Consider the following 16212-nt stretch of genomic DNA (forward strand, 5'->3'; position numbering starts at 1 on the left):
CCCCTTGAAATTTTCCACATTTTGTCATGTTACAACCAAAAACAAATTTTATTGGGATTTTATGTGATAGACAAACACACAGTGGCACATAATTGTGAAGTAGAAGGAAAATGATAAAAAATCTACAAAAAAATATCTAAAAAATTTGGCATGCATTTGTATTCAGTCCCCTTTACTCTGATACCCCCAACTAAAATCTAGTGGAAACAATTGCCTTCAGAAGTCACCTAATTAGCAAATAGAGTGCACCTGTGTGTAATTTCAATCTCGGTATAAATACAGCTGTTCTGTGAAGCCCTCAGAGGTTTGTTGGAGAACCTTAGTGAACAAATAGCATCATGAAGGCCAAAGAACACACCAGACAGGTCAGGGATAAAGTTGTGGAGAAGTATAAAGCGGGGTTAGGTTATAAAAAAATATCCCAAGCTTTGAACATCTCACGGAGCTCTGTTCAATCCATCATCCGCAAATGGAAAGAGTATGGACAACTGCAAACCTACCAAGACATGGGCGTCCACCTAAACTGGCAGGGCCGGGCAAGGAGAAGCAGCCAAGAGGCCCATGGTAACTCTGGAGGAGCTGCAGAGATCCACAGCTCAGGTGGGAGAATCTGTCCACAGGACAACTATTAGTCATGCACTCCACAAATCTGGCCTTTATGGAAGAGTGGCAAGAAGAAAGTCATTGTTGAAAGAAAGCCATAAGAAGTCCAGATTGCAGTTTGTGAGAAGCCATGTGAGGGACACAGCAAATATGTGGAAGAAGGTTCTCTGGTCAGATGAGACCAAAATTGTACTTTTTGTCCTAAAAGCAAAACGCTATGAGTGGCAGAAAACTAACACTAGACATCACCCTGAACACACCACCCCCACCGTGAAACATGGTGGTGGCAGTATCTTTTTGTGGGGATGCTTTTCTTCAGCAGGGACAGGGAAGCTGATGAGAGTTGATGGGAAGATGGATGGAGCCAAATACAGGCAATCTTAGAAGAAAACCTGTTAGAATCTGCAAAAGACTTGAGACTTGAATTTTTTTTTTCTTTGTAACCTAAACCTGCTTTAAACTTCTCCACAACGTTATCCCTGACCTGTCTGGTGTGTTCCTTGGCCTGTATGATACGGTTTGTTCACTAAAGTTCTTTAACAAACCTCTGAGGGCTTCACAGAACAGCTGTATTTATACTGAGAATCTGAAGGCAATTGGTTCCACTAGATTTTAGTTGGGGGTATCAGAGTAAAGGAGGCTGAATACAAATGTATGCCACACTTTTCAGAAATGAATTTGTAAAAGAAATTGAAAACCATTTATCATTTTCCTTCCACTTCACAATTATATGCCACTTTGTGTTAGTCTATCACATAAAAAACATTTAAGTTTTCAGTTGTAACATGACAAAGTGTGGAAAATTTCAAGGGGTATGAATACTTTTTCAAGGCACTGTAAATCCAATTGAGAATCTCTGGCAAGAAAATTGCTGTTCACAGACTCTCTCCATCCAATCTGACAGAGTTTTAGCTATTTTGACAAGAAAAATGGGCAAAGATTTCACTCTTAAAATGTGCAAAGCTGGTAGAGACATCCCCAAAGACTTGCAGCTGTAATTGCAGCAAATCACAGATGATCGGTTGGTTCTCACAGCTCCCCAAGCAGAAAGCTGCTGACTGTTGAGCCACTGAGAGCCTGAGCCCGCCGGCCGCTACCTCCCCCTCCACAGCCCAGCGCTCCAGTGAGCAGGGAGGGGGTGGGAGCGGCTGACTCAGGCTCTCAGCGGCTCGTTGAGTGGCTGACCCAGGTGCCGGTCCAGAGATCTGGGCGGATCCTGACTCCATGGTCGTGATGATGCCCGAACCTGGAACGACTCTGTTATGTCAGGGAGAGCTGACTTCAGCCCGCTCTCTGCTGAAAACGGGTCACAGGAGTGCAAAATGAACTGCACTCCTGTGATCCATAGAAGTACAGCCAAATGAGCTTTGGCTGAACTTTTTCTTTAACCCCTTAGCACCGGTGTCTGCTGGCCCTTCATAAGGTTTCAGACTCCGAGAGGCAGAGATGGGGATTTTGGTCATGTGACCGCTGGAATTGGCTGTCACAGCGGCCACATGATACTAAAGTTCCTGATCGCAAGTAGCTTTCCGTTATCCGCCCGTAACTGTGCCAGGAGGGTTCGCGCTCTCGGCACAGTATCGCTTACATTTTGGTACATGTATATATGCCGCCTCTCAGCATAAAAGGAGAAATACAGCCAAAGCTTGTTCGAATGTACTTCTCCTGTGGATCACAGGAGTGTAGTTTGTACATATACGTGTGTAGCGCCTGGTTACTTTAGGTACCGATGGTATTTACGGTAAATTTAGAGGGGGATCAGAGTGTAGTTAAACTCTGATCCAAATTATGTGCAAAACGGGGTCTCTGTCTCAGCTTGGCTGTGCAGTGGGCTTAATCTGTTGTGCTGGGATGTTCTTCCCACCCCTGTGCAGTAGATGGCAGCAGTGGAGTCAAGGCTTGGGTGCTTTTCCCCAGCAGCCAATCAGGAGGGTTTGGTCTCGCTGTCCATGCTGGGGGAGGGTATTTATGGGGCAGACGCCATTGGTTCTGGGTTCTCCTTCGTCCAGTGTGGCACCCACCTTTAGGGTGGCCACATCACGGCGCCCCGGCGTTATGGCCTACCTGGCCGGGGCGTGCGTGCCACGCAGTGTTTCTGGTTCCGGGGCCACGTTGGTCTGGAACATTTGAGCAGCAACGGGGACCCAGTGAGCGACTGGGTTCCCACCTTTGAAGATCCCAAGCGGTAGTGCTGTATGGTGGGGAGTCCGTCTGAGGAGCGCCATTGAGAGGCTGGCGGTCCAAAAGGGCCTCAACAAACCACCGGGGATCAAGGTAGCCGGACACTGAAGGATTGATCACCTGTCAGTCGGTACCTGAGCGACAAGTTGAAGGAGACCCAGGCGTAATTCACCAAGGAGGGTTACAATCAGAGAGGGCCTGTGGCAGAGGTGTCTCCCTGACGTTCACTAAGGAGGGTCTGTGGCAGGGACTTTATCCTACAAATGTTCGAGTGATACTACGGCTGCCAGGTCAGTGAGAGAGGCATGTCCGGGTACACTAAACCCACTCTGGCAGGAGTGGTGCAGAGAAGTGTTACGCTTGGGAGCAGGACTGTTTGCCTACCATCACGCCTGAATTTGCTATTCTCCTTTCTTCCTTCAACTTTACTTTCCTCACCACAAGTTTTATCATTTTTACCCGGCTGGGTAATAAAGAGCACAGCAAAGAGCAACTGTTGCGGACATTCCTTTACTTCTACTAAATGCATCATGCATCCCTAGGAATTCGGAAGAGCCAGAGGTAATCGTGCCACCCAAAACAACCAGCATCTCCTCCAGGGGTAGTGCTACACGTGATATAGCCTGCCCCTGCCACAGTAAATGTATTGTGGCTGGGTGGCAACTGGTTAAGCTTGAAGCTTTGTAAATACTCGCTGTACACTACTCATTCACATGAAGCTCTACATGTTCAAAGCCTAAAGGCATTTTAGTCCACCCAATTTTGGTACAACTTATAGCTGGGAAATCGCACCAATGAGATGCCAACAACATATTTATTTAACCCACCAATTCCTAACCAAATCTGAACCGTCAGATAAGGGTGCAGGCGGCTTAGCCAGAGAGCTTGTTCTTAAAGTTTACTGATAAAGTCACAAGTGCAGATCAATGTTAAAATAAAAATAAATAAAAGAACAGTTTATTGAATTACATTTTTGTTTTATAGAAAATTTGCAAAAAGGAAGACCATCAATGTAGCATTTATAATTAAAATCAATATTATCTACCTTTACATTTTAAAAAATACATTAAAAACAATATTATTATACACATAAATAGTCTGTGAGCACCTGAGTTTACATTCTACATTCATTTACAAGTATTTGGAGCTTCATGAAGAGAAGCCCCTGGAAGGATTTGCGCTGTGCCATTTTGGGAAGGATTGTGTAGCTGAGAAGTCTATATTCCAAATACCTTGTTATTAAGTTCTATTAGAAATTGGAGAGTCAGTGTGGAATAATTGTATAGAAAAGAAAGCAGGTATATGGACACATTGGAAGAACTTGAAAATGCCTTTTTTTCTGATGAAGACCAACGCTTGTGCCAGGAAAGACCCGTAAGATTGCAACCTGTATACTTCTAACCTCCTAGAGCCAGGACGATGCTGATTTGGGTTGTGCTTGGCTGTTCTACACGTTCAGCTGCCCTCTCTTCACATCTGGCTAGTCCACATACTGAGTCCTCCCAAGAAGGGGAATGTCGACAGAGTACAGCGAGCTTCCAGCAAATTCTTCTTCAAAGATCGTGATCTGCAGAAACAATGAGGTTACTGGGGGATCAGATTGTGTAATGGACAGCAAGAGGCAACAATGGGCTCACCTCATTTAGTCCTCGCCAGAGCCAGGTTCCGGGTAAATAAAGGGTCTCTTGAGGTCCAATATTCCAGTAGCGACCCAGGTTCTTTCCATTCACAAACACCACACCCTTCTTCCAGCCCTGAGACCAGAACAGGAAAGAACACAATTACAAAGAGTCAGTATAGAACATCTAAATAGTCATTTTTTATAAACGACAAGAAAGTGAGTTTATTTAAAAGATTTTTTTTGTTTTTTTATAAATGTATTTACTGTATATACTCGAGTATAAGCCGAGGCACCTAATTTTACCACAAAAAAATGGGAAAACATATTAACTTGAGTATAAGCCTAGGGTGAGAATGCAGCAGCTACTGTAAGCGGAATAGAGGGTCGACAATTCCCATTTGCAGCCTCACTGTGCCCATTTGCAGCCTGACCTCACTGTGCCCATTTGCAGCCTGACCTCACTGTGCCCATTTGCAGCTCTTCAACTCGACCATCCTCTCACCTACATGCTCTCTACTGTTTGTAACGTTAAAGAATGTGCCATCACTGTGGGGATGCAAGTCTCCCTGGGTGTACTCGTAGTATGGCAGGATCCAGTTGGTTCCCCCGGCAGGTCCCGTTACCATAGCATGGACGAGAGGGCGCCAGTGATAGGCGGAACACTGAACACAGTGTTTGCTGGGAAACCGAGTGTTCCGCCTATCACGTTACAGCACAAGGAGGAGCGTGAGTTTTTAACACTGCACAGACTCGGGTACACAGATCGGATTCTGCAATGGGCACAGTGAGGTCAGGCGGCAATGGACTCAGGTACGCTGACTCAAGTATAAGCCGAGGGGGTCATTTTCAGCCCAAAAAAAGGGGCTGAACAACTTGGCTTATACTTGAGTATATACGGTAATTCATTACTGATATTTAACCACTTCAATAGTGGACACTTTCACCCCCTTCCTGCCTAGGTCAATTTTCAGCTTTCAGCGCTGTCAAACTTTAAATGACAATTACTGAATGCAACACTGGACCCAAAACATATTTTTATATTTTTTTCACACAAATCTTAAATTGTGCAGGGGTGGGAAAATGTCAGCTTGTGTTGTCTGAGACAGTCTAGTGTAGTGTGTGGCTTGTGTCGTTGTCAGATTGTATTTTTAAATAAATGTAATCATAAAAACCTGACCGAGGCTCAACATCTACTTATGATTTGGAGCACTACCAAAGACCAGTACATATACCTTGGGAGCCTGGGAGACAACTCAGCATCATATATAGTTATAGCAACACACCCCAAAATACCACAATCAATCTGTTCCTGGTGTTTTTCCTGGAGAGAAGTTCCTTCTTGAAGTTTAACCCTTGTTGGCTCAGTGCTCATATTCTGGAGGTGAGCGGGTCACTCACTATTTTGAAGGAGGCTCCCTCCCTGTGTGTTTTTTTTTCTCTCACAGAATACATATAAAATTATTTTTGGCAGACTTGGGATCTGCAGGACACATTTTAATAGTTTTTGTTTTCAGATTGTGTTTTTGTGAAAAAAAGCATTCTTCTCCAGCTGCGATCATTCACGACACAAGCTGACAGTTTCCACTCTCTTCCCTGAATACCAGTCGAGAGAGAGAGAGAGAGAGAGAGAAAAAAAGAGAAAGAAAGAAAGAAAGAAAAAGAGAGAAAGAAAGAAAGAAAAAGAGAGAGAAAGAGAAAGAAAGAAAAAAAAGAGCGAGAGAGTGAGAGAGAGAGAAAGAGAAAGAAAGAAAAAAAAGAGCGAGAGAGTGAGAGAGAGAGAAAGAGAGAGAGAGAGAGAGAGAGAAAAAGAGAGAGAGAGAGAAAAAGAGAGAGAAAGAGAGAGAGCGAGAGAGAGAGAGAAAAAAAAAAAGAGCGAGTGAGAGAGAAAGAGTGAGAGAGAGAGAAAGAAAGAGAGAGAAAGAGAGAGAGAGAAAGAGAGAGAGAGAGAGAAAGAAAGAAAGAAAGAAAGAAAGAAAGAGAAAGAAAGAAAGAGAAAAAAAGAGAGCGAAAGAAAGAAAGAGAAAGAGCGAGAGAGAGAGAGAAAGAGCGAGAGAGAAAGAGAGAGAGAGAAAGAGAGAGAGAAAGAAAGAAAGAAAGAGAGAGAGAGAGAGAGAGAGAGAGAGAGATCATTGCAGAATGCACAGGAGGCAGGGCTCAATGCTGGCTGTAACTCCCTTCCCCTTTTTTTCGGTTTATTAGGGTTGAGCTAGAGCCAGCAATGAGAGAAAAGTAAAATGTATTTTATTTAACCACTTAAGCCCCGGACCAATATGCTGCCTAAAGACCCAAGGCGTTCTTCAGCTCCAGGGAGCGATCGCGACGGAGCGGCTATAAACGAATAGCCGCGCCGTCGTCCCGGATCACTCCCTGAGGCTTACCGACCGCCGCATGTAGCGGGGGGGGGGGGGTCCCGATCGGACCCCCCACCCACGTCAAGCAGAGCACGTACAGGTACGTTGATGTGCCTGTCCGTGCCATTCTGCTGACGTATATCTACATGAGGAGGTCGGCAAGTTACCTCTTGGATTTTAATGGGGACAACTGCTATGTGAACTGGGACCCCTGGGTTTTTTTGTTTTTTTTTGAGGTGATAGATCTTTTTTATTGAAGATCTTGTTGTACAATACAGCAAAACGTGTCACACTGTCAAAAGGAAAAAGTTAGAAAAATGCCTAAAAATTCCTAACCTTACACAGAAAATTGATGCATGTATCCCTTGTTAGTACCAGTTGGTAGAAGGGAGGCGGTCTCTGTGTCATGCTGTCTCACAGTGAATGGCACCTAACACACATGAAACACGGAAATACATCATTTACACATTTTTAGGACTTACCTTCATGCACAGGTAAGTGTCCAGTGGAGAGTAACCGATTTCTAAAGCCCCTTGGAAGAACGCCGGGCCTATCCTCTCCTCCTCACTCACATCTGACCAACGGACACTGTTCAGACTTAACAAGGATGCGAGATATTAAAGAAGAACTCCACTGAGAAGCAACTTCATAACAAAACGTATCATTTATTTAGAAAGGCTGTAGCCCACTTCTGTAAAAAGAAAACCTGTTATTTTCTTTTTGTAGTGTATGGTCACCGGAAATGCATTCCTACAACTTTGCTGAAACCACACAGAGGGGTGAAGCTTGGAACGGCCACTACTTTTTTTGGCACACTTCCAGTTTCTCTTGTTGATCCAGGGAACATCCAATTGTCTCTTGGGGGATCACAAATGATTTGTTTCCCCCCTGCTGCAGCAAATTGGATCATTCTTTATTTATTTTTTGCCTTCCTTTGGATTAGCTGTGGGAATAGGATGGTATATATGGAGGTTTTCCATTTGTGTTTTTATTTTTCTCATTGGCTGAACTGGATGGTCTTTGTTCAACCAGATTGACTATGTAACTACAGTACAGACCAAAAGTTTGGACACACCTTCTCATTCAAAGAGTTTTCTTTATTTTCATGACTATGAAAATTGTAGATTCACACTGAAGGCATCAAAACTATGAATGAATACATGTGGAATTATACATAACAAAAAAGTGTGAAACAACTGAAAATACATTTCATATTCTAGGTTCTTCAAAGTAGCCACCTTTTGCTTTGATTACTGCTTTGCACACTCTTGGCACACTCTTGGCATTCTCAAGAGGTAGTCACCTGGCGCAGCACCCCATCACTCTCCTTCTTGGTCAAATAGCCCTTACACAGCCTGGAGGTGTGTTTGGGTCATTGTCCTGTTGAAAAATAAATGATGGTCCAACGAAACGCAAACCGGATGGAATAGCATGCCGCTGCAAGATGCTGTGGTAGCCATGCTGGTTCAGTATGCCTTCAATTTTGAATAAATCCCCAACAGTGTCACCAGCAAAGCACCCCCACACCATCACACCTCCTCCTCCATGCTTCACGGTGGGAACCAGGCATGTAGAGTCCATCCGTTCACCTTTTCTGCGTCGCACAAAGACACGGGGGTTGGAACCAAAGATCTCAAGTTTGGACTCATCAGACCAAAGCACAGATTTCCACTGGTCTAATGTCCATCCCTTGTGTTCTTTAGCCCAAACAAGTCTCTTCTGCTTGTTGCCTTTCTTTAGCAGTGGTTTCCTAGCAGATATTCTACCATGAAGGTCTGATTCACACAGTCTCCTCTTAACAGTTCTAGAGATGTGTCTGCTGCAAAAGGTGGAAGAACCTAGAATATGAAATATATTTTCAGTTGTTTCACACTTTTTTGTTATGTATAATTTCCACATGTGTTACTTCATAGTTTTGATGCCTTCAGTGTGAATCTACAATTTTCATAGTCATGAACATAAAGAAAACTCTTTGAATGAGAAGGTGTGTCCAAACTTTTGGTCTGTACTGTATGTCATGCCGCCCTAGCATGCCTCCATCTCCACAGTGGCTTGTTACTCCTGGCCTAGAGCCAGGGCAGGAATTAGAGGACTGGATAGATGTTCTCTATCAATGCTGTTTTTCCTAGCCTGCTTCCAGTGCCTTTGGCATTTTATCTCTTTTAGGAGGAGCTCCAGGCCCCCCCACAAAAAATATAGTCAGCAGCTACAAATGCTGTAGCTGCTGACTTTTAATATAAGCACACTTACCTGTTCAGGGATTCAGCGATCTCCTTACCCGAGCCGATTCTTCAGGTTTGGGTGCAGGCTCCGGCATCATACCTGGGGGAAACAGGCAGTGAAGCCTCGCGACTTCACAGCCGGTTTCCTACTGCACATGTGCGAGCAAGGCTGTGCCTTGTAAATGGTCTACGTCAGTAATGGTCGAACCTTGGCACCCCAGATGTTTTGGAACTACATTTCCCATGCTGCTCAACTACACTGCAGAGTGCAAGAGCATCATGGGAAATGTAGTTCCAAAACATCTGGGGTGCCAAGGTTCGCCATCACTGGTCTATGTGAATGTAGCCTGAGGAACAGGAAAATAAACCTTCTCAAGCACAAAATGTCAGCACAAGATGGCAGCACAGCAAACTTGTGCTGAGCAGACTTTTTCCATACACTTTTAAACCACAAGTTGTATTTCACACCATGAGAAATTTAAATTTTGGGGGGGGGGGGGGGGAGAAGGCTTCTTACCCGCTTACAAAAGTCGAGTTCATGTCCAGACTGTAGATCTTAAAATTCCGCAGAGGAACGTCCCTGAGAAACACATCACCGACTAGACCTGAGAAAGAGAAATAAAAGATGCATCAAGATAGTCGAGGACAACCTGAGGTCCAAACACATGACTGAAGTTCACAGGAGTCATCCATATCACTCAACATCTTCCCAAACTTTTCAATAACTAACTACTGCTTTCCGCGATTATTCATTGTCATGTACTTCTATAAAAAAGGTGTTTGACAATTGCTTGCACCATAGAAATACAGAAAGGAGTTCTATACCAAAAAGAAGAAAAAATCCAATATAATTTTAACTAATGATAAATTGGTCTTACAAAAACAGCCAATGCATTTCGGGGGCAAACCACTCCCCCTTCATCAGGACTCAGAACAGAGCAAAACTTTAGTAGATTCAGAAGAAACAGTGACCACACACATCTTTCTTAGGCAGGGCCGATCCTAGGGTCACAGGTGCCTGGGTGCAGAAATATTTCTGGCGCCCCCACATGGGTGTGGTCATTTTACTAACTCCTCCCCTTTACAAATGTTTCTATGGCAATGACTCAACCACAGAGATGCTCCCCCAAGAAGTCTTCATTACCCTGGCATCCTTACATGATCTCTTAACAATAAACAAAATACAGGAAGAGAAGCAGAGTACTTTATTGGGACCTGGAGACAGAGAGGGCTTCTGTTAGAGAGTCAGTTAGAAAGAGCCCCCAGACATGATACAGGAGATGGTCAGAGATGGCAGACATGATACAGGAGATGGTCAGAGACCACAGACATAGTACAGGAGACCGTCAGAGACTGCAGACATGGTACAGGAGATGGACAGAGACTGCCGACACAGTACAGTAGATGATCAGAGACTGCAGACATGATACAGGAAATGGTCAGAGATTGCAGACATAGTACAGGAGATGGTCAGAAACTACAGACATAGTACAGGAGTTGGTCAGAGACACATCAGTTCTGGACAGACACAAACAAGGAGAGAAGTAGGGAGAGGAGAACTCTGTGACTTTGGCGCCCCCATCTCTGCAGGCGCCTGGGTGCAAAAGCACCCTGTGCGCCCTGCCTAGGTATGAAATTCATTTTTTTTCTTGTGGAATAATGATGTAAGAGTTGCTCCTCAGCAACCTGTAAACATGCAAAAGTGCATTAAAAGGAAATCCATTACAAGTTTAGTATAACACCCCAGCCGTTGGATCTCATAGGCAGCCCAGGAATTAGAGAAAGGGGGTCTCCATGTGAGACTTCCACTCAGGTGGTTCTCCTCTGTTACAGATACTCTAAAGTGCACTTGTAGTTTTTGGTTGGACATGAAGCTGCACAGACGGATGGTAGTGGAAAGGTGCGCTCCTCTCCCATTATAACATGTCTGGATTATTGAACAAACAGAAAGAAATTCACTTCACCCTGATTGCTTCAATTAATCAGGATTCATGAGATGCTAACAATCACCATGAAGTCCCTGCCACTGGGACCTTACCTTTAACATGTTTCACCCAAAAGGGCTTACTCATGATCTCTATGAGTAAGCCCTTTCAAGTGAAACATGGTAGAGGAGAGGTCCCAAAGGTGGGGACTTCATGGTGATTGTTTGCTTCAATAAACTGGGATCTACAGTGTGTGATGCTATTTGAGTGCTTGCTTATTCATTTGATGATTTGTTTCTTAAACAGTTTCAAGCGTGCTAGCGGGTTTTCTGCTGAAGAAGCCCCCCATGGGCAAAACATGTTGGGATCAACAATTTCTCTACTGCTATGAAAATTACAATGCAACACAAAATTACGTTTTATTGGACTCTTAACATTCATTTTTAATAAAACTGCTAAATTTTCTTAGCTAGTGTGAAAGTTTTGTCTTTGTAAGCACATCTAAAGTCTCAGAGTTGTATACTTGTTTGCTAGTCATATGGTAATTGGCATGTGGTGCCAATTCAATTAATTTGTCAACTACCCATACACTCAACCTGATTTCTGCAGAGAGTTTCTGTTTGTTCATGTGTTAAAGATTCCACCAGCACAGAGACCAGAGCCAGAGTAACGACGGAATGGAGGAGATTTTTGTGGATAATTGTTATTCCCCACCCCCTATTCATTTTATTTCCCCCTCCTTTGAAATAACCATGCAACAATGATACATACCAAGATCTTTTTATCATTGAAAGAACCAAGTCAAGAGTTTACCCCCTTTACAGTATGATGCTTACTGTTAACCAGCACAAGCAATTCAAAGTGTTAGTATTGCACAGAACAGGGTTACAAAGTTGCAGCTTGGCCTTCCGGATGCCATATTTGAAGAGACGCAAGTCCCTTGTCTTTTAAGAAATGCCGCGTACACACGATCGGAAATTCTGCCATGATGTGAGCTTCTGGTTGGAAATTCCGACCGTGTGTAGGCTCCATCGGAATTTTTCTGTTGGAATTTCCGCCAAGAAAAATTTGAGAGCTGGTTCTCAAATTTTCCGACAAGAAACGTTCTTGTAGGAAATTCCGATCGTCTGTATGCAATTCCGACGCACCAAAAACCACGCATGCTCTGAAGCAAGTCGACGCATGCTCGGAAGTAGGGTTGTCCAGATACCGATACCAGTATCGGTATCGGGACCGATACCGAGTATTTGCGGGAGTACTCGTACTCGCGCAAATACCCCCGATACCTAAATAGAATACTTTCCCCCCTGCCGCTGCATCGCACCGCCACATCAAGGGACATGGCTAGAGGGACATTGCTGCATATGTGAGGGACATGGCTAGAGGGACATTGCTGCATATGTGAGGGACATGGCTGCATATGTGAGGGACATGGCTAGAGGGACATTGCTGCATATGTGAGGGACATGGCTAGAGGGACATTGCTGCATATGTGAGGGACATGGCTAGAGGGACATGGCTAGAGGGACATGGCTGCATATGTGAGGGACATGGCTAGAGGGACATGGCTGCATATGTGAGGGACATGGCTGCATATGTGAGGGACATGGCTAGAGGGACATGGCTGCATATGTGAGGGACATGGCTGCATATGTGAGGGACATGGCTAGAGGGACATGGCTGCATATGTGAGGGACATGGCTAGAGGGACATGGCTGCATATGTGGGGGACATGGCTGCATATGGGGGGGACATGGCTGCATTTGGGGACACATTTAAAAAAAGTATCGGTATTCGGTATCGGCGACTACTTGAAAAAAAGTATCGGTACTTGTACTCAGTCCTAAAAAAGTGGTATCGGGACAACCCTACTCGGAAGCATTGAACTTAAATTTTCTCGGCTTGTGGTAGTGTTGTAAGTCACCGCGTTCTTGACGGTCGGAATTTGGTGTGACCGTGTGTATGCAACACAAGTTTGAGCCAAGATTCTGTCGGAAAAAAATCCACGGTTTTCTTGTCGGATTTTCCGATCATGTGCCTGCGCAAAAGTAATTTTTTTGGGTTGAGGGGGCAGCCATGAATCACAACATAAAATATCAATTGAGTTGATTATTCAGTATATACCTTACCCCCCCCCCCATATGTTAATAATACAATAATATGTGGATACCTTTACGCTGATCATTTATTCTGGTCCCATAGTTAACTCGTCCACAGTTTTCTACTAATATTCGAAGCTTTCTATAACCCTTTGAATAGAAATTAAACCAACATTGGTGCGTTTTATCACAGTGAAAATGAAAGCACTGTTTACTTGAGAACATCAAAGGTCAGAGTTCATCACCGAAGAGTTCCAGTACCATATATCAGAAGGCCAATGCCATGGAACTCCCCAGTTTTTAACAAAGAAAGTAGATTATGCTGTATAACGGGCATCACTAAATGGCGGCCCGCGGTCCGCGTCCGGCCCGAGCTGCTGCTCTTCACGGACCGCGGCGATCGCGCCATCTAGTCGCCGCTTTTGTCCCCAGCCTCCTCCGCTATCATTAGCAGAGTAGAGGAGCGGACGGCGGGAGGCGGGACAATTCTGGACTGGGGGCGAGACCAGAGAGGTAGCTGCCTGTCACGTTAATCAGGATTTGATTGGCTGCTAGGAGGCGGTCCTAGCAGCCAATCACCAGTTCACTGAAAATTCAACCCGGCAGCTCCCGCGCCCCTCCCAGTGCTGCTGTGCCTTCAGTTCGCGATTGTCCCGCCTCCTGCTCTCCGCTCTGTGAAAGGTAGGAGTGGAGAGGGAAGGGAGGAAAATGTATCTAAATGTGATGGATGGGGGGGGGGCAGTGATGTGTGTGCGGGGGCAGTGCTGTGGGGGGTAGTTCTGTGGGGGGGACAGTGCTGTGTGTGCGGGGGCAGTGCTGTGTGTGGGGGGGCAGTGCTGTGGGGGGTAGTTCTGTGGGGGGGACAGTGCTGTGTGTGTGGGGACAGTGCTGTGTGTGTGGGGGCAGTGCTGTGTGTGTGGGGGCAGTGCTGTGTGTGTGGGGGCAGTGCTGTGTGTGTGGGGGCAGTGCTGTGTGTGTGGGGGCAGTGCTGTGTGTGCGGGGGCAGTGCTGTGTGTGTGGGGGCAGTGCTGTGGGGGGCAGTGCTGTGTGTGCGGGGGCAGTGCTGTGGGGGGGACAGTGCTGTGTGTGGGGGGGCAGTGCTGTGTGTGGGGGGGCAGCGCTGTGTGTGTGTGGGGGGGCAGCGCTGTGTGTGTGTGGGGGGGCAGCGCTGTGTGTGTGTGTGGGGGCAGCGCTGTGTGTGTGGGGGCAGCGCTGTGTGTGTGGGGGCAGCGCTGTGTGTGTGGGGGCAGCGCTGTGTGTGTGGGGGCAGCGCTGTGTGTGGGGGGGCAGCGCTGTGTGTGTGGGGGCAGCGCTGTGTGTGTGTGGGGGCAGCGCTGTGTGTGCGGGGACAGCGCTGTGTGTGTGGGGGGGGCAGTGCTGTGTGTGGGGGGGCAGTGCTGTGTGTGCGGGGGCAGTGCTGTGTGTGGGGGGACAGTGCTGTGTGTGGGGGGGCAGTGCTGTGTGTGGGGGGGGCAGTGCTGTGTGTGGGGGGGCAGTGCTGTGTGTGGGGGGGCAGTGCTGTGTGTGGGGGGGCAGTGCTGTGTGTGGGGGACAGTGCTGTGTGTGGGGGGGCAGTGCTGTGTGTGTGGGGGGGCAGTGCTGTGTGTGCGGGGGCAGTGCTGTGTGTGGGGGGGCAGTGCTGTGTGTGGGGGGGCAGTGCTGTGTGTGCGGGGGCAGTGCTGTGGGGGGGACAGTGCTGTGTGTGTGGGGGCAATGCTGTGTGTGGGGGCAGTGCTGTGTGGGGGGGGCAGTGCTGTGTGTGCGGGGGCAGTGCTGTGTGTGCGGGGGCAGTGCTGTGTGTGGGGGGGCAGTGCTGTGTGTGGGGGGGCAGTGCTGTGTGTGCGGGGGCAGTGCTGTGGGGGGTAGTGCTGTGGGGGGGACAGTGCTGTGTGTGTGGGGGCAATGCTGTGTGTGGGGGCAGTGCTGTGGGGGGGGGGGGGGGTAGTGCTGTGTGTGGGGGGATGTGTGATAGGACAATACTGTGTGGGGTGATATGTGAAGGGGGTAATACTGTGTGGGGGGATATGTGAAGGGGGGCAGGGCTGTGGTGGGGAAGATGTGAAGGGGACAAGCAGCTGTGCACAAAATGTGGTGCTGCACAGTAAACGTGAAGGGGTACCATTGACTCCTAAATGCACTGAAATGCAAGGTGCAATTTCCCGCACATAAACGCAGCATGCAGTTTCCATGCGGCTGCATTTTTAAAAAAGATGCCAGGACCTTTTTCCAGCAGAAAACTCAGGCACAGCAACCCATTCAAACGAATTGTGTGTCGCGCCTGCACCCCTGGGCTGTGATGTAAAGAATCAGAGTAATTGCACAAAACTGCGATTCGGACCTCAGCTTGAAGAAAATTTTACTAATCGGACCTCAGTAAATTTTAATTCAATACCCCTGCTGTATAAGGTAATCTTTTTTTTTTTTTTTCATATTTATACTTTATTTCTCTTTTTCTTTATATGACAGTTTCACAGAAGGTTAACATAACATATATAATGGGAACAGCAACATATATATGTAGTTTTTCACACTACACTCTTATGTAAGGTTGGTAAAGAAAACAAGACGGGTTCCGATCAACTTAAAATGACTAAACCAAACAAAAGGAAAAGCAATCCTTCGTCCCCTAACCCTGTTCACATACCAATCCACCTTTTACCCTTAACTTCCGTTCCCATTTCTTAGTACCACCATATTGTCCCCCAACAACACTCTCCCCTCTTTTCCCCTACCCTTCCATGATCCCCCTGCTTAACCCCTCCCCAAACCCAAACCCCCAAAAAAAAAAAAAAAAAAAAAGAGGAAACCCCCCCCCCCTCCTAACTCCCCCCCACCCCTTCCGCGCCGGAGACAGGGGACCACTCCCACTTAAGCCCTTCGACCCTTCCCAACTTGTTCCTACCCAAAAAGGGTCTTTTACTACCCGCTCTCCTCCTCCAGTAGACTCTTCCCTTCTTCCGTGTTTACAAATTGATTCCATCCAGTCCATGTTCCTATGTATTGTTCCCTTTTGTTCCGGGCTGAGAGGATCAAGTCCTCTATGGCTCCAGTCTCTCTTACTCTGTTGAGCCATCTCGCGATGGATGGTGGTTTACTGTCTCTCCATTGTAGTGTTATCCCCTTTTTTTGTATAAGGTAATCTTAAAGCTGAACTCTGGTCATTGAAAAGAAAAAAAATCTTACAGTGTCTCGTTAAGTCTTTGGGTTGAG

General features: G+C 46.4%; 1 protein-coding gene across 2 annotated transcripts in view; it reads right to left on the minus strand.

Annotated features, from left to right (window-relative positions):
- Positions 1-3725: 3725 nt before the first annotated feature.
- Positions 3726-16212, minus strand: part of GLB1L2 (galactosidase beta 1 like 2) — a 67277-nt gene continuing 54790 nt past the window's right edge. For both annotated transcript variants that reach the window (XM_040326362.1, XM_040326363.1), the window contains exons 15-19: positions 13074-13152; positions 9496-9583; positions 7239-7353; positions 4422-4538; positions 3726-4351 (exon numbers count right to left, since the gene is read on the minus strand). In XM_040326362.1, coding sequence (XP_040182296.1) covers positions 4265-4351; positions 4422-4538; positions 7239-7353; positions 9496-9583; positions 13074-13152 — 486 coding nt within the window. In that variant the 3' untranslated portion in view covers positions 3726-4264. The remainder of the gene's footprint in view (positions 4352-4421; positions 4539-7238; positions 7354-9495; positions 9584-13073; positions 13153-16212) is intronic.

The sequence above is a fragment of the Rana temporaria genome, chromosome 10 (assembly GCF_905171775.1).
Source record: "Rana temporaria chromosome 10, aRanTem1.1, whole genome shotgun sequence".
NCBI lineage: Eukaryota > Metazoa > Chordata > Amphibia > Anura > Ranidae > Rana > Rana temporaria.